General features: G+C 41.3%; 1 protein-coding gene across 1 annotated transcript in view; it reads left to right on the plus strand.

Moving 5' to 3' along the window:
- DTD1 (D-aminoacyl-tRNA deacylase 1) overlaps positions 1–12018 on the plus strand; it is a 31327-nt gene extending 19309 nt beyond the window's left edge. Inside the window, exons 5-6 of the mRNA XM_035897080.1 lie at positions 9412–9588; positions 11411–12018. Coding sequence (XP_035752973.1) covers positions 9412–9567 — 156 coding nt within the window. The 3' untranslated portion in view covers positions 9568–9588; positions 11411–12018. The remainder of the gene's footprint in view (positions 1–9411; positions 9589–11410) is intronic.
- Positions 12019–18221: the final 6203 nt, after the last annotated feature.

Consider the following 18221-nt stretch of genomic DNA (forward strand, 5'->3'; position numbering starts at 1 on the left):
CTTGTTTTTTATATATTCTGTATATTCTCTTACCATTATTATTATTACTATTGTTATTCTTCTCTCTTATTAAACTGTCTCTGTCTCAACCCACGGGTCTTACTTTTTTTTTCTTTTCTACGATTCTCTCCCCCATCCCACTGAGGGAGGGGGGGGAGTGAGCGAGTGGCTGCGTGGTGCTTAGTTGCCAGCCGGGTTAAACCACGACAACAATGCCCTTAATAATATGCTTTAACTCTTGGTCAGCCCTGAAATGGTCAGGCAGTTGGACTAGATGATCATTGTAGGTCCCTTCCAACTGGAACTAAACTATTCTATTCTGTTCTGTTCAGTCTTCCTAGCTGCAGTTTGTCCCGTGTACAGAGGTCCTAACAAATTGCCCAACCAGTTGACCAGCAAGATAAAATCACTTTGCTGATCGGGTCTGTCGCCATCTGACCATCACTATTCTGAATTAAAAATCAGACATTTGGGTTTTTCAGCCAGCCATGTATGCTTATACCTGCTCTTTTAAAGCCTGCCTATAGGTTCTGTGATAACTGCAGTGCAACTGGTAGTTGTAATTGGTGGGAATTATGCATCTACCAGGAATTCTGCATATCTCAAAATACCATACTGAAGGCATTTGGAGCCTACTGTGAAAAGAGCATGGGAAAGCCTAAAGAAACATCTCTTGTTGCCTTAAATAGCTAAGGTATCTTGTTTTGGAGTTGCTTTTGTTTTACCTCCAAATTCTGTTCTGTATCCTTTTGTGACATTTTAGCCCCTGAAAGAAGTACTTCTGGTCCTGGAATTTCTTTCTGTAGCCTCACAGCTTTAGCACAAAGAGTTCTCAGCCCAAATTGTGCATAATTAGCAGCATCAGCTCTGTCTTCAGAGTGAGGAATAGGTGTAAGCACTCACATACCTACTTCGAGGAATTGAGCTTCCACCTGATTTGCCTGGGAAATGAGTCTGTAGATTTTGCAAGTTTCCATCTCTTTCTTGGGGAACATTGGCTTGTTTAAGGGTTTTGCCCTCACAGTTGCTTGCTCTTCCCATCTGACAACACCTTCCTGGTAGCCATGATATGGGCTGAAGACTGGGAAGGATGCTGGTTTTCCAACTTTGATTGGCGTGATTTCCCTGTTTAATGTGAATGATTCTGCTTCAGTCTTGCCTGCTGATGGCCTTCCTTTCCTCCTTAAACCTCATTCTTCATCAGCAAAGATGAGGTTTCTTTTGCAGGTTGTGCTTAGAGCATTGTCATTTATCCTAAGGTAAGGTTACACCAAGTATCTTCTTACTGACTCTGTCTGGACCTTCTGAAAAGGAGGACAGAGAGAGTCCTTCTATGGGCTGAGTGGGGTCCGGACAGTCCTTATATGAGAATAAAAGTAATGTAAAATTGCTTACCTTCCATCTGCAACGTGTAGTCCACACACATTTCATGAGCCACCCTCAGTTCCAGCTCACTGCAAGTCCTGATGTGGGGGATTCTTGTTTGTCACAGAAATGGATGAGCTCTTACAGTGGCACAGACACCAATAAAGCAATCCAGCCATGTGCGCTTTGAATGCAGGAAGAATTTAGTCTATGCCATGTTTCAAAGAACCCCATTTACTTTAAAATTGGCAGCTCTTTTAACTGTTACTGGGTATCTTTTCCAGCTCATATCGGGACCTTAGCACACACTGTTGGAGGTACTCCTGTGTCTGACACTCTTAAGCATCCTTTCCTGATATTATTTGACATGTGTGCCATCATCTCTTACCCATCATATAAGATGTGGGATGAAGAAGAACCAATTTAAATTTGTCATTCTCTTCACTTTTCCCTGCTTGTTGCAATTTTTTTTTTGCTGTCATACAGTCTGTTGATTTGCTTGTAGCATGGGAACTAAGGCTTAGAGATGGTGTGGTTTTTATCTTTTTGCTTTCTGCTTTAGCAAGAAGAGATAAACTACCCTGCAGTGTTTAATGTGATGTTAACAGAAAGAGATTAGACAAATAATTGCTGATAAATAGTTCTTTTATGTCATTGGATGTGACAGTGAAATAACTCTTTTGAGTGATTGTGGTTGTAATTGGTAATCTGATTTTTATAATTCCTTAGCAATGAAATTAGTAAAAATACATTTGGATTAGTTAATCCAAATGTATTAGTTAATTAGTTCATTAGTTAATGTATTTTTATATTCCTTGCACTAGAGAGTTATAAATAAATCACTTACAGAATTAATAAAAATAATAATAAAAAGTCCTCGTACAACAAATATATATATGTGTGTAAATATATTAAAAATATGTGCATGTGTGTATTTTTATATATATATGTAAAAAAAAGAGAATATTCCAGCTGTTTGTGAAACCCTAGCAGGGGAAGCTACTACAGTTCAATTTGTTGTGAACCGTTAGGTTCCGTAGTCTGATTTAATAGTAAGCAAATGAATTGAAAGTATGAAGTAAATCAGAAGATTCTTACTCCAGCAGTAGTTAGTGATTGCTGAGCCTTTTCTGAAGACTTGTGATTATTTGGAATTTGGTCATGTGACTGGAATAATAGAAAAAGAAAAAATAGCTGGCATTTAATTGAGCTTTTAAAGCACCTTTTTGGTAAGTCTGATGTACAAGAAATTTTGCTTGAAAGGCAAAACAAAAGCATGCATTAGAAACTGGATAAGAAATGTGAAAACAAAAAGGCATAAAATGGGAGAAGGTCAATATATGCATGCGTTGATTCTGTTCTGGGTTCAATAATAGTGACTGCATTTCCTACGCAGCCTTTGAGAGTGTGGGTAGATCAAGTATTGCTCTTCACTCTTGGCTATGATGCAGAAAACAAAAGGATTTTTCTAATGTTCTAGTACAAATCATAAGCATTGTAGTTTCCAGCCTTAACTGGTGAAGCAATTTTGGGTTATTCCTTTTGAACTTACGTATGTCCATTTGGATAATTACAGAGGTCAGTGCTAAGAGTACAGCAAATTTTTGTGCTGTCTTGAAGTTTGTTGTGATCAGATTAGGTTAGCGATGCCCAAGATGCTTTGTATGTTTATATCCTGTTTTGGGGAAGGTTAGGGAGATGTATTGTGTATTTTTTCATAGGACTTTGTAGCTAGTAGAAGTAGCCAGTCAGAAATGGAGCAGGAAGAGGTTTTAGAGGGTGCCTGGGAAGCTGACATGGTGACAATGCAAAAAAAGGCCCTTGAACTTTGAAAGCATGATGCATAATTATGGAATTAATATTGGAAATATTCTGTGCATTTTTATTTCTTCTGCTAGGGGAAGTGGCGTAGCAGTTTCAGTGTTTAATGCATATATTCCAATTAGGTGCTGTACTGATCTCTGTGGGCCCGTTTGTTCCATTACTGTCCAGAAGGAAATAAACTACATTCTATTTTAAACCATATTTTGGAACTGGACACTGTAGTGGGAGGGTTAAGAAGAATGAAAGCATTGGAGCGGGTCTTTGTTAGTGAACCTGCCTATATCAGTACTGTAAAGCAGCGTGCACATGCTTCGTCAATATGAGGAGTAAATAATAATGTAATGACCCTTGGAAATGGCAGTGTTTTGAATGAGAGAGGAACTTCTCAAGACTGACATTTAAGTAACTCACATTTTTAAATGGCAGGAGGATCTTGGTTATAGAAAATCCATTAAATGCATTCCACATAAATATTATATTATTTATGCCTTAAAAAGCTTCTCATAACTGTGTGGCTAAAAGTGATTTCTCTGCTGAATGTGGGGAACCCCCAAATCTAGTATTTTAACTTCTCTATCACTTTTCAGTTATAACGTGTCAATATAATGTAGCTGAAGGTGTTTTCAGGTCCCCGAGTATGGCATTGCTTCAGCTTGCATTTTCATCTTAGGGAGGGATGGGGATTGTCTTGGAATTGTGCAATCAGTACCACAGTCCTGACACAGCTGGTGTCAAGTATTTTATGATATTAAACTATGGTAAGTGACTGTACAGTGAGGGCCTTCATCTGCAGCGAATGGATTTTTCCCATTGTCTTTGAATTTGGTTTTTTTTTCCACCTAGTTTTCCTTCCTTCCCATGCGAATATATGCACAGTCCTCTCCTGTCACCATCAGCTGACATTTTTTCTAGGTTCTGTGTTGTCAGCTTTGATGTTTCTCTTCTTCCAAGTTGCACTGTTTTTGCACTTACTTTGAAGAAACAAATCCAAAACCTCTGAGTTCATTTTCTTGTACTGAAAGTTTTGGTGAGGAAAATGAACCAAAGGGAGCTCACCTGGTTGTCTGTATCGCTGGTGATAAAGAGCAGTTGAGGAAAAATGAGTGGGGAAGCCATGCAGCTGATAAACTGCTTGGCTAGGGAATTTTATCAAGACCATGGGCAGCAAGTTAGACCAGGTTAGCTGATGAAGGGCTGGTAGCCCTTTTCTTGCCTCAGGCTTTGGGCCTATATAGCTTAACTTCATTGTGTGCTGCTCATGTTTCTTCTAGGAACAAAATGAAGTGTATAATTCCCTGCATGAGCTGCTCATTGGCCAAAAGCCTTGTGTCCTCTTCTCAGAGAGAAAAAAGCTCCTAGTAACACTTTGCTTGTAAGTCTGAGGCATAGATATGTGGAAATGAAAAGGAAAAAGTGGGATGATCTGCCATCCCCTCAACAGATTGTGAAGACTACCCTTCTTCCGTCATGACCTTTCCATTCGTTTATTTTTGTAGGAGGCCTCTGATAATAATTTCATCTCAGTGCTATCATTTGCTTAGTGCCATTAGTATTAAACTGCTAGATTTGCAATGCCCTATGGCAGTTCAAAGGATTGGTCTCTTCCTAAAATCTAATCTGTCCTTAAAGTTGTTATGATTTTTTTTTTTTTAAAGATTTGAAATTGTAGCAGCTTGGCATACCACTACTGAAATTTAAAACATGCACCTGCAGATCTTGTGGTTTGAGGTTCCAGAAACACGAACACTGCCACTGATTTTCTGGCAGACTGCTAACAAAATAATTCTCTTGTCGGTGTCATTTACTTTTTCCTGGTGTTATTCATGGCTATCGCAAACGGAAAAGCAATCAACTTCCATATACACACTGATCACAGAGGCAAGGGGAAACAAAAGATATGTTCCTGTATTCAAGGAAGGCTGACACTAAGGCATTTCTGAATGTGGGAAATTAACTTCAGCAAAACAAACAGCCTGGAGAATTGTTAGCATTTTCAAGTGGGGGACTTGGTGTGCCAGTTTGTGTGCATATTTTTGCTGTGGCAAATTGATTGCAAATTGATAGCAAAAGTGATGTGACGTAGTATTACAGCTGACATAATGGCAGATATTTCTGCCTTGGTGAAACCTAGTGCAGTCTAGCTATCCACTGTAATTACTCAATTTTTAGAATTCGTGTCTGTGGTGTGCTATTAAATTGCATCAGGCTAGAATTTGTCAAAGCAGCTGTCAACCCAAATGTAAATTTTGACCTTTTTCAAAACTATTACTCTGTATGTTAGTCAATCTGTAGGGGATGAAGCAATGTCCACATAGTTTGAGATTATTAGTTCATTGGTAGTGTCTCAGCAATGTAAGGTATCTGTGTTACAATGGGAGAAAAGTTGCCTTCTGTGGACTGAGGAATCTTGAGTTTTTGTGCATGGGCATGAGAGAGATGGTCTTAAACACTTGAGATGTTTCAAGATTTCTCTGACTTCTTTCATCCTTCAGAAATTCAGCAGTTGGGTCAGACCAGGTGTTGATCCCCAAAGCACAGATTTTCACTGCTGGCGAGGGACCATAAAGGACTTCTTCTGAACAGCCGATCAGTTTGTGGGTTTTGGTTCTGGCCATAGTTGTAACACAAAGTGATTCCAGGGTACTGTGCCTTGAGACAAAAGGTTTGACATGTACAGGTGTATGTTATTTTCCATGTGAGTTTTCAGGCTTAGTTACTCCTGTTATGTCTATAGTTAAGACAGTTTTAACAGATTGGGAGGCACTGATTATAATCCTGTGCGTGAATTTTTGCCTATATGCATGTCATAGCTCAATGCGCAGGGTGTCCGGTCTTGTGTTACAAATGCAAATATTTCAGCGCTTGTGCAAATGTAACTGCTACATGCTGCTGACCAGCACAGCATTACATCTGAGGAACACACAGTACTTTTGCCATGAGGCAGTGCTGCTTCTGCTGTAAGATGCCCACACTTTGAATCCTTAGGAGCCTTCCAAGATGTCTCAGAAAAGAATGAATTTTGGTTTATAGATGTAAAGCTGAGTTAGACACTTTCTCTACAGGTGCACCATCTCCACAGCTAGTCAGCAAACATCTCAGAGCAGTAGCCACAAACAGCTCATGATATTTCTACGGATGAGACGATGAGAATTGAACACACTCTGTGCTCATATGGAAAGCATTAAAGAGATGTTTCACTGAGCCAGACTTGTGTGTGTTAAGTTTTATTCACTGTAATACCAAGAAGTTAACTGTTGTAACTTTTTTCAACTCACTGGCAGGTCTTTTATGGTGGAGTGTACTCCTATAACACATCCTTTTGAATTAATCAAGTGCCTTATAAGCATAGACATGAAAAAAATTAAGAGATGTGTAATTCTTTTGTTGCCTGCGTAATAACAATGAGTCTATATTTTGAGTACAAAGAAATGCATTTTAGTCTTTGTGCCTGAATTTTCGTTTTTAGACTGATCACAGTGTATGCGCAGATTGGAGACAATGCATGTGTGTGTTTATGTCCATAGGTGCACACAGATCCTTATCTATTTCAGTATTATTTGAGTTTTAGATGGATGAAACAGTTCATAAATGAACTTCACCTTTAATATGTTATAATTTTAAGAAAAAGTAAATCCTGTTCATATGAGACATGGATAAATACAGCTTATCAAATTATTCTCTCCCCTCACCTAAATGAACTTGTTGTGTCATCTTTCTTTGAGCTGTTTGAATACTGCTGTCAGATCATGCCAACCTGGGAGTTGTTCTAAATATTCCAGGGTTATTCCTGCTCCTGTTTTATCTCCATCTATTAAAGATGTTGCCCTGTGAGAAAGAGATATAGTTGAGTAGTCATGAGTAGAGCTTTGGGTCTGCTGCAGAGCCAGGTGAGAAGGTGGATCTGAATTTATGTTTGCATATCTGCTGTTTTGTTTCCCCTTGTACATCAGACTATCTTCTACACATATATATGTATTTATAAAACTCTATATAACTATGTATACTTCAGAAGTCTTAGTGAGCATGCTGTTTGCCCCCAAGACCATATTGGAAAATGGCCAGTGTAAGCATGGTTGAAATGGTAATAAGACATGCTGTCATATATTGAGAGATTTCTGCCTCTATATGTAAATTATATATGAACAAATATATATTATGGATGTGGATTCTGTATTGCATAACACAAGGTCTACAGCGTGAACATACTACCGTTTTTCGTGTTTTCAAAATCCGGGGTTAGCTCACAGCCCTCTCAAAGATCAAGGTAACTCAATTTAAATTATCGGTGTCATGTGTCTTAGGCTTTTTCTTCTTTCAAGTAATAAGAAACTTTAGTTAGAGAAGAGGAGATATCATGCCATTCAGTAATCACATTATTTACAGAAACAATGACGTTTCATGGAGTTATACGTTACAGAACTACAAGGTAAGGAAATTTTTTTTCGGCATCATTATTGTCGAAAAAGGGTCACTGCAGTAGAAGAAGGGGGTACAGATTGCAACAGCTGTTTATAGGTTTGTTGCAGCAGGTTTGACCGTGGTTTGGCTTGGTGGTGGGGGGTTCTCGTGTTGGGGATACTTTGCAATTACTGACTGCTAGGTTGAGGGCCAATGAGGAATGATGAATATGCACTACCTGCTCATGTAGTTATTTAAATGTGTACAAAGCTATATTTTGAAACTTAGGAATTGTGCTTTTGGGTCTCTGCAGCCTCTGTAGCTAATGTAGAGTGCCTTCCCTCTTCTGGTACGTTGTTGTACCATGAAGATCATTGAAACCCCAATTCCGATTTCAGCAGCTGGATGACCCCAATACCATTTGCAAAAATAAACCCCAACTGCATAGAGACCATGGGAGTACATTAAATAAGGTTGAGTACCTTTAATACTTGGGGGTCACAAACTTTTGTTTCCCTTCCTGCAGATGCACTCACTTTCTCAATTACCTTTAACATTCATGTGCTATGTGTGTGGCTTGTTGGCAGGAGAGTAGTGTGCCTGTTGTCAGATGTGAGTTAAAATATTGCCTGTGTCATGCCCAACATGTTTGTTGAGGACTGGATCATGCTAGACAAACAGATGCATCGTACTCTATCATTCCACACAGTAAAAATAAACTATTTTTAGTTTTGAAACAGCCAGCTAAGAATATTCTGTGTTAGGCTAGAAGTCCATGTGTGCAGGTGTTCAAGGAGGGTGTGTATATGTGGGGCAAGGTACAAGGGGATGCTGTGCATCCTGCCAAGGCTCTGCAGTCTGCACTCTTAGCTCTTACTGACTTGGAGCTCAGGTTTATGTCTTTGTATGCATCTTCCATGAGCCCATCTAATTCATAATCGACACGCATAGTCTAGCTCATTTTATTCTATGAAGGTTTCACCTCAGCAGAGATCCTCTGGCCATGAAATCATGATTTATGACTGGTATGCTTTATCTTGGGGAAATTGTGGAAGCAGTAGAGAAAATCAGTTGATTACAGTAATTATCCAAACGGATAAAATGCACAGAGTATAGTGATTTAAGTAGCTATCAATATGTAGTGTCCCCAAAACTTACTGCAACCTGCTTCTCTGAAAAATGGGGAAGAGATCTAGAAGAGACAGCTATGTGCATCTTAGGTTGACTCTTAGTAGCATTGAAAGCATTTCTACTGAGAGGTGGCAAGGCAGTGTTAGCCAAGTGTTTTGTCCAAGCTGATTTGAAATGGTTATCTATATCCTAGGCAATGCTAAGGCTCATGTATCTCTTTCTCTGGATAAAGAATAAAATAAATCTGTTCTTGTGTGCTGGATGGCTGAACTTGGGATACATCTGTTGGCAGCAACTTTGAAACTACAAAACTGCCACTTAAGACCCAAACCAGGAGTTTGGTGGAATCCAGCTCCCCCTTTTGGTCCTTGTGTTTTATTCTTTTCCACATTGGCAGATTGTGTTGCGCAGAGAAGGAACCCTGGAAAGCAGAGGGTAGTCCTTTGAATATGTGCATTTCTCTTTTATACTTGGGGTGATCATGATGATAATTCACTGTCTTCTCTAAATTTCTGAAAAGCTAAGCCTTGGGCTTTTTTTTTTCTTTTCTGTTTTATTGATATATGTATTGGTGTTGTGTATCTGAGTTGCAAGTTTTATACAAATGCTCACGTTTATGATGTTTTAGAAATAGTCTTCTGAAATTATTTTATTCCATGAAGTGTTTTCTTGCTCTCTTTACTTTGTGAACAGCTGACAAAACTTGAAAAACAGCAACAAAGAAAAGAGAAGACCAGAACCAAGGTCCCCTCTGAGTCGAGTAGAGAAAGAAATGCCCCCCGTAACAAGGATGACCCCAGCGCAAGCAGTGGAGCAGAAGGAGATGTGTCTTCAGAAAGAGAGCCTTAGCTCATCCAAAGCAGGCCTCAGGTTTGGCTTTTTCGCTCCTCTGTGAAGCTGTGTCCTCCTGCTTGGCAGTCTCTAACTTTGGGTGCTTTACTGAAGCAGCACATGCAGAGAGTTGCATAAGTAGTGCTGAAAGGTGAAATTCTGATAACCTTGCTGGTGGGTAACCTCTGCTTCTGTCTGCAGTCACACACCAGAATGTAGAAGTGTGTGACAGCCTCTTCCTGGCTGTGTGCTTGGCTGGAGGTGTGTATTGGTGAGTCTGGCCCACCACAACTGTTTCCAGGTTGACTCAGGGAATCTAAAATTTTGGTCTTATAACAGAGCAGTCGCTTAACTCACAATCGTGCTTCATATTCTTCAGAACAGAGATACATGGTTGTGTTTCTCTCTCTGTCTTTACCTAGCAGGCAGGTCACTCTGGAACAGCCCCCACCATTTGTAATACCCAAATAACATATAGTCCTCAGCCATGCAAGTGGAAAATGTTTCAGAAGTTGGAGACAGGCAACTTCCTACCATGGTTCCTACCCCTCCCTCCTCAGTTTTTTCTTTCCCGGGATGACTTGATAACAGGCTTTTTCATATACCTTCACCAGCTAATGAGAACATTAGTCCAGGCATTGAGAGCCAGACTTGCTGCTTGAATTCAGTATGAGAACTGGGATTTCCTCTCCCTTCAGGCACTTGGCCTGCAGGACGTGCCTGGACATGAGTGAATGGAATTAGACTGAATATAGATCTGAATCTTTTGTCATGAATTATCTACATGTGAGATGTGTATTTATCATACTCTTCCAGTCAGTTTTAAGTCTTCAGTACACAGCTTTCATTGCCTGCTTTCCGTCTACCCCTGCCCCCAAAGCTACATTGCTGATTTTTAACTTTCAAATGTATCCGAGCTCTCAAGAAAGTGTTGTTTCCCTCATCTTCACACTGAAACCCTGAGCTGGCTATGCAGTTTAATTATTAACAGCTTTGCAAAGTTAAGGTCTAACCTTTCTCTCATTTTCCCATCCATAGAGTTCAGTCTGGCTTGTGATTTATACAATTCAATATCATGCATTGCTCAGAAGGTTGCTTTTTTTTTTAAAAAAAAAGAAAAAAAGATAATTCAAGAATTTCCCTGGTGGTCAGACATTGGGGGATGATCTCTGTTTTAGAGAAGTTTGTATTATCTGTGTGGTACTACCATAAATGCATTTGCATAAGGCATTGAATAGATTTCTGGAAATATGCTAATTTGTTTTGGATTGACCTGTAAAAGGTGTCATAAAAACTTCTGAGTCCACAGGCTGTTTTATACTGGCCTCATGCAGGGAAGCTTCAAGACTGGTGTGAAATGGTTCTGTTCATTAACTGGGTTGCAGTCAAAAGTGGATTGTCTTACCGTACAACAGCTGGAATCACATGCGTTCTGCTCTCTTCAGCTTTATGCTCGGTGCACCTTCCTCTTTTAATACTGGAGATGAGCAGGCACATTGGGAAGGAGAATGTGTTCTTAGAAAATAAAGCAAGGGTGTGCTATTTCTTAGCAACTGTTGGCCTTGCTGCTGTGCTACGGGAATAGAAGGTTTCCCCCACTGTTTATGGGTTGTGTGTTGAAACAAGAACATTTTACAGAGCAGGAGGTCGTGGGCCTTCTAGAATGCTTTGGTCAGTCTGACCTTTCCAATAGCATTTGAAATTCTAGGGAGCTGAACATTTCTACAATGTGATACACTGATAACCTAGCATTAATTTTCATGCTGTGACAATAAGAAAAGATACTTTTCTCTATGGGATTTGAAGGAATTAGACTCTATTTCTACTTACAGTAATGTTCCTGTTTGTTTGCCTCCCCCAGTTTCTCCTACAAAAGCTACCCTGGATTCTTGAAGAGAGACCCGACAGACATTCACCTCGGCACCACTCTTCAACAACTTCGGAAAAGAATGGAAAATGGGGAAACAGAACTAAGACATTAGAAACCTGTATCATTCTGTATTGAAACAACCAAAGCAACGCTATCAGATTCAGTTGTTAATGTGTAGTATCAGTAGTAAAAAGGACTTGTAACATTTTTGTGTACGTGTTTTCACATGACTGCTGAATAAAGGGTGACTGTAGGCAGATTGTAGCAGAACATTCACTCTCAGCACATAAGCTCCATTTCAAAGATAAATCAGGGTTTTTCCTTAAACTTACACTTGAATTCTGAAAATTATCCAAGCAGGCTTGTATTTTGATTCTCACTCTGTGGTGTCATGTGCTACCTGTTTCCATGGCAGCGTGTAGATCTGTGTATATTTTGGTATATTGTTCAGCTGCTACGTAACACCAAGTTAGGCAGTCCAGTCTTTCTGCATGGATTAAGTTATTAAAAGGAGAGATCAGCCGCTAGTTGTTTATCATGTGGAACACATCTGTCTTGTAAACTTTTTTAAAAACAGAAAAGACTTTATTAAACAATTGATGCTAGCTGAGTGCCTCTTGGTGTTTGTGTATTGCGTTCCCTCAGGTATAGCGGTGTGATCAACAGCGTGAGTGACACAGAGCAAAAGCCACAAGCCGAGAAACACCTAGTAATGTAACTCATCCACCTCTCCTTTGGAAGTTTGGAAGTCAGGTTGCTGACCTGAAATCTGTGCTCTTTCCAACACATCTAAGTCCTTTAGTTACTTTATGGCGGCCATCAAAATGCCGCAGCAGCTGCTCCACGCACTGCATCATGCGCCTGCTGACATTTCTGTCAGATTCATCAGAGGCAGAACAGCATTTGGAAGCTGCTGGCAAACAACAGGAGCTGAGAAGCAGCTGCAGAACTGCTCTCCTGTGGGTGTTAAAGCCAAGGAAGTTTCAGGGGAGATGAAAGACTGCAGATTGTTATATCTTTGACTTCTTTCAGAGGTGGTGGTGGCGGTACCTTTTATAGAGGGTATTCTCCAGGCCTGCCTTGGCCTTATGGTCTTCACTAGTCACCATCAGAGCCAGGATGCTTACTGCGCGACTGTCTTTACCTGATTATAGAGCTAACTCACAAATGATAGCTGTTCTTAATCCAAATGCTTAACATATTTACAATACTGCAGGCTGTGCAACCACTGCGGGGCGGTTTTTTTTTTCAACTTTTCTCTTGTAGCTTTTTGCTTCTAGCTGCTTGTTTAATAAAGTGTCAGTCAAACCAAGACAGGAGAGTTTCGGAACTGCACCCTGACATGGCTTTTAAAAATACATGAAGCTTAAAGATTTGGCAAGCCACACACCTTTGGCATTTATCAAGAATGGTGAGTAGCCAGGATAGGTTGAAACGTTACGCTTAGTCTTGCCTTTAAGAGTTTACATCATTTTTCATCTGGCCATTACGTGCAATTTAGCTTGCATGAAGTCACAGCCTTGTCACAAGCAGTGCTTTTTCACCTCCAGGTGCACATGCCGTGTCTTGTCCCTTCAGGGTCTCCCTCACCTGGGCCTAGAGCCCAATCTGCGGTTGTCAGATTAGTGCTTAATTGGCTGCAAAGGGCAAATTCAGTTGGGGAGGCAGTGAGTGCCTGCCTCTCAGGTCTTGGTATGGTTGTTGACCAACCAACTGTCAGACCTACCTCATCTAGCTAAAGTGTCCTGCTCGCTCCGGTGTGTTTGTAAATCTTGTCTTCTGCTTTGCACCTTGTTCTTAAGAAGGTAATGGTGTGAAGGAAGTCCCACAGTCTCTTTGCGTCCTAAAAGGTAAGCTGGTAGAAACCAAACTAAAAAAGAATTATAAAGGTTGAAATGAAAAAGCATTATAAATACATCTCAGGGGAGGCAAGGGGTGGTATTCTAGCTGTGTTTAAGCAGAAATAAAGGGCAAAGAAGTAGTGGCTGTTGGTGAAAGATGGGGTGATCTGATGCTTGGCTCTCTGCTCAACTATGCTTTCTCTGAGTGATCAGACTATGTGGGCTTTTTGAGTCTCTCTTTAATCCGTAGCGTTTCCCTACTTCATAAAGGGGATGTGAGGATAAGCTCACCGTAAGTTGGGATGTGGTCACGGTGTGCGGTGATGGAGGCCTGGAAACGCCCAGGTGAGCTGTATGCCTCAGGCAGGTGCTTCCCCTCATCCTGTGCCAAGTCTATTTTCATGCACTGTGGTTTGTTTCAGGATTTAAGAAAAACCCAATGAGCCAAGCCCACTTTGTTGAAAGTGCTGTTTACTTCAGCAAAAGTTATTGCCCTTTCTGCTGGCAGCAGAACTTGGGAAAGGCCAAATTTCCAAGTGCATTAAAAAGCTTAGAAACTTGGTATCTGTCCCATGGCTTTTCCTGCTTTTAGGAAGCTGTAAGCAAAAACCAGGAGACTTGAATTCCATGTCTGTTCCTCTGCCTGGTATTTCTTAGGCTTGGCTGGTTTCTAGCGCCTTGGTGAGCTTTTGTTGCCTGTTTGTGAAATAGATGAGGTTTTTAGTTGGAAGGACTGTTACTTATTTTTTCCTAAATGCTGAGAATGTGTTTTATTTTGTATGTTTATAGAATGTTAAGGGACAATATTAATGAATAGTAAGTTGCTGCTCATTATTCCCTTTTCTACAGATTTAGGCTTACAGGCTTTTCTCTGTTTTCCTGTCCCGGCTCACGGAGTGGTGCCAGAGTTCACTTCTTTGTGATTTATGGGCTGGAGTCAGAAGATGACCGCCTGATGTTTGGTAGCTAGAATAAAGCAGGTCCCGATTCAGAGACCCTGCGATGCCTCATCTCCAGCTGCACACTGGCTGCCCTCAGGTTAAAGTCCTGCAGGCAGAACCTATAGGGTGGATGTTTTGGGGAGCGCCTCAAAAATCAATGCCCTGCGGCCGTTTGTTTTTGTGATCATGCTTCAAGGATCCTGATCAGATCTTTCAGATTCCATTCTGCTTCCTCCTGCGTTGGTGCTGGTGTCTCTTTGCCTTGTGCTGTCTCGTGAACTTGGGCAGAACCCATCCTCTTCAGTGAAATGCCTGGGGAAGCTCTGAGTGCCATGAAAACAACAAAGATACCAAGTAAGGGTCAGTAATACAGTCCTCAAGCAAAGAAGCCACATTAGTCTATAATTTTGTTGTGGCTTCAGTGGTTTGCAACTTGATATATTTTTTTACAGTCTCCGTACAGCTACGGTGTGGCCAGCAAGCGATTCTGCCTTCCCAAGAAATGCACATAAAATTACAGAAAATACTGTTGGTGGGATTTCTGCAAACACCTGGTAGTGTTTGTGTGTGAGTGAGGTCTGCGGGAAAATAATGTTGGGTTTTCCCATTTGAATTTCCCAGCAGGTATCTGGGAGAATACAGATATTTTCTGAAATGGTTTAAGGTACTAGCTAACAAGGGGGTATCCACAAACCGTTCTCTATCAAAATCCTCACTTAGACACTCACTGCAGGTCCTATTTTCCTTCCAACTTTACTTTCTCAACAGAAGACTCCCCAAGGAAATCTCCCTGGTAAGCAGAACTGCTAGGACTCCTTTGAAAATTTACTGCTAGTTTTCATTGAGTGCTATAACCAGAAAAGACAGTAATTACAACAGTAAAAAACTGTTTTGTTGGCGTTTTGCAAACATCTCCGTTCAGATACTGAATCTATGGATTACGTTGCTTTAAAAAGTAGAATTTTAAGAATGTAACCGTCAGAGTAAGTGATGCTCCTACAAAGCTATTTGGAAAAATGATTGGATAATTGTAATTTGGTGTGTATATACAAATGAATTAAAGACAAAATAACTTATGACTATTGATGTAAATGCTCAATGGCCAAGCTCACAGTTTCCTATTTTAGAAGCTAGCGCGGACAATGAATTAAAAATGGTCTGGTTTACAGAGATGCCAGTTCCCGGAGAATCCTTGTCTGAAGGCGTTGGCAGTAGCTCCCTCTCTCTGCTCCGACCTGGTGGCTGCGTGATGATGGGTTTCAGTCTCAAAATAATTCACTGCACTTTGCTAAAATACCTTCCTGTGGTTCACCCGCAGGACCGGGGGAGTTCCAGTCCATTGCAAACCACGCTTCAGAAGCATGGTTTTCCAAAATGAAGTCTAGTGTGGCTGGAGAGTGGTGCGGGGAAAACACTCGGGTGCATTTAGGGGCTGGCAGTTAAAGCAGAGCTGTGGCCTTTACAATGATCACAGCGCTATCGGCTGAGCGGAGAGAGAGGGAGTTTGCAGGACGGGAAGGAGGGCAGAAGTACCTCTCCAGGGTGTGGTACAGGAAAACGGAGGGCTAAGAAAGAGGGAAACCTGCTCTGCTGGCAGCCCGGCTGTTCCCGTGTGCCGCCCCGCACCCTCGCTCTGACTGCCGGCGTTTCCGTCTTGCAGCGCTTGCCCGGCAATGGGGAGCCAGACCTCCCGGAGCAGGTTTTCAGCTGGTGCGAGGTGTCTGCTCTCCCCTGGCTGCCGGTCCATACCGAGTATTTCCACGCTGTCCTTAGAAATACCCATTTTCAGTTGATTTTGTGCTCATGTGGTTAGAAATGCTTAGCTGTCACCTCAGCTGCGTGTAACCATGGACCCTGCAAGCAACAAAAGTTTGCTGACAATTAAAAAAGGGCCTCCTAAACTTTTGCATGTATCTGGTTGTTAGTGAAAGTGAGATGGCAGACCCCTGGCAGGGAACAGATGGTGTGAAAATGCAAACTACTTGTCTGAAATAAGGCGTGAAATCCTAAGGCTGGTCACTTTTCCATATCCTGGCATTCATTTCCATGCCAGCCTCAATTTTATCACAAGTAACGCTATTCCCGGTGCTGTAAGAAGAGAGCACACTATCTCCTCCCCGATCCGTGCTTTGCTAGGCTAAATGTGCCAGGCCTAATCCTTCCTATGAAAATTAGCCTCCTGTTCTCTTGCTCACCTTGGCATAAATAGCGCTGAGCTGAAGGCTTTTAAAGGGATAAGGAGTCAGGCTGAAGCTTGAGGGGTTGATTACAACGTCCCGGTCCCTGAGAATGGATCATGGGAATGCTGCAGCTTGGATTCCCACACCCAGCATGGAAGGGCTGACGGAGCAGGTATAAACCCAGCCAAAACCCCCCTGTTTTCCTTGCAACTACATCATGCAATTTATTGGCATGGGATGTTTTAGGAAGCTACAGATGCAAATGGGGCTGAGATCAGAGCAGCACAGCCTTGGTGGATAAAGAGATACCAGGGGCCAGAGACAGCCCATGGCTTAGTGGGGTCTGAGCATCTCTGCTTGCACCATCTGGGACTAACGTCCTCCTCTGCAGGTTTGTGTGCTCACCGCAGCCCCTCGAGCGTGGGGTGTGCTGCCGGACGCCTGAATGTTGGTGTGTGCTCAGTAACGTGACATCATTTGTGCCTGCGCGCCCCTCTTAGCTCACGTTCCTGTCAGTGCTCTGTGCTTGTGGTACCCATTGCAAGGACCTTTACCAAGCCTGCTGATGGTGAGGTCCCCTGCTCTTCCTCAATAGCTCCCAGGTTTTATCACGTGCTTCTCAAACAAATCACTCCCAGAGTTTCAACAGAGACGTGATGCCATTTCAGCATAGCGGGGACAGCTTCGGTATTTGAATCAGGATAACATCGGTGAAACGGCAGGATTTAGAGAGAAGGAATGTGGTAATGAAAAAATTCATGTACGCGTGAAAAAGTGAATCTGAGATTGGTGTTTAAAAACAGCTTTGTGGATAATGTCGGAGTTGCTCATAAATCCTTCTACTGCTGAAGTCTCAATGAGATTGCTGAATTGCAAGCGCCTGTTTTATGGTCTGGGATGTGTTGTTGTGAATCACACAAGAATGCACTGCAAATATCCTTATAAAATATTTATTAAATAAATGCACCACAATGTTCCTGAAGGCACTTGTGTACCAAGTAAATATTTTTCTAAAATATTCAAATATTTTATTTTTCCATGCTAATTTGTTTCAGAGAGCTTCTCTGCTTTAATGCTTTAATACTTTAATGCTTGCAGTCAACATCATACCCATGATATTTTAGAGTTGCTCCCTTTATTGCATTGCCAACAAAATATTCCTGTTGATATAATGAATATGTTGTAATGCTGGTATGAGGGGAGTGTGGCTTAGTCATGATGTAAGGAGAGGAGATTTACTCTTCGGGTGGGAGAATACTTTGCTATCTGTGCCTATTTAGCTGTTTTCCCTCTTTTGTTTAGGTTTTCTGGGGGATGTTAACCAGTGCCAGCTGAGGTACGATGGCAAACTTTTTTCCTCTTAAGAACTGGGATTTATTTCATATGGGTGGTTGAAAAGCTTGTGGCTCTATGGAGCAAATATATACCTTTTTATTAATCCTTTTGTACTAATACAAGTGTATGCAAAAGATGGAAGTACTTGAGGGGCGAATAGTTCCTATGTTAGATGTTACTGCGTCAAGGCTGAACCTGTAAAAAACTTCCAGGGCAGCTCTTTTAAGCCTTTGAGTATATTGGCTTGCAGTAATAGAAATGCCAAGTCACTATTCAGAGGTTAAGGTATGATGTAGTGGATGCACGTAGATTTTTATTGCTTTAAGACTCCTTTTCTGTGTGCCACCAGGTGTCAGCAAAACCTAAGAAAATGAAAATCATTGCAGTGGATTAAGGCGGTTTTCATTAACGTCTTCCTTAAAGGAAAATAATGATTTTGGCGATAATTGAGATGGCTGTTTTCTTTAGAGTGTATGTGTCGGCCTGTAAGTGGGATTTGTAGCCT

Source organism: Egretta garzetta, unplaced genomic scaffold (genome assembly GCF_000687185.1).
Source record: "Egretta garzetta isolate BGI_Z169 unplaced genomic scaffold, ASM68718v1 scaffold17, whole genome shotgun sequence".
Classification (NCBI taxonomy): domain Eukaryota; kingdom Metazoa; phylum Chordata; class Aves; order Pelecaniformes; family Ardeidae; genus Egretta; species Egretta garzetta.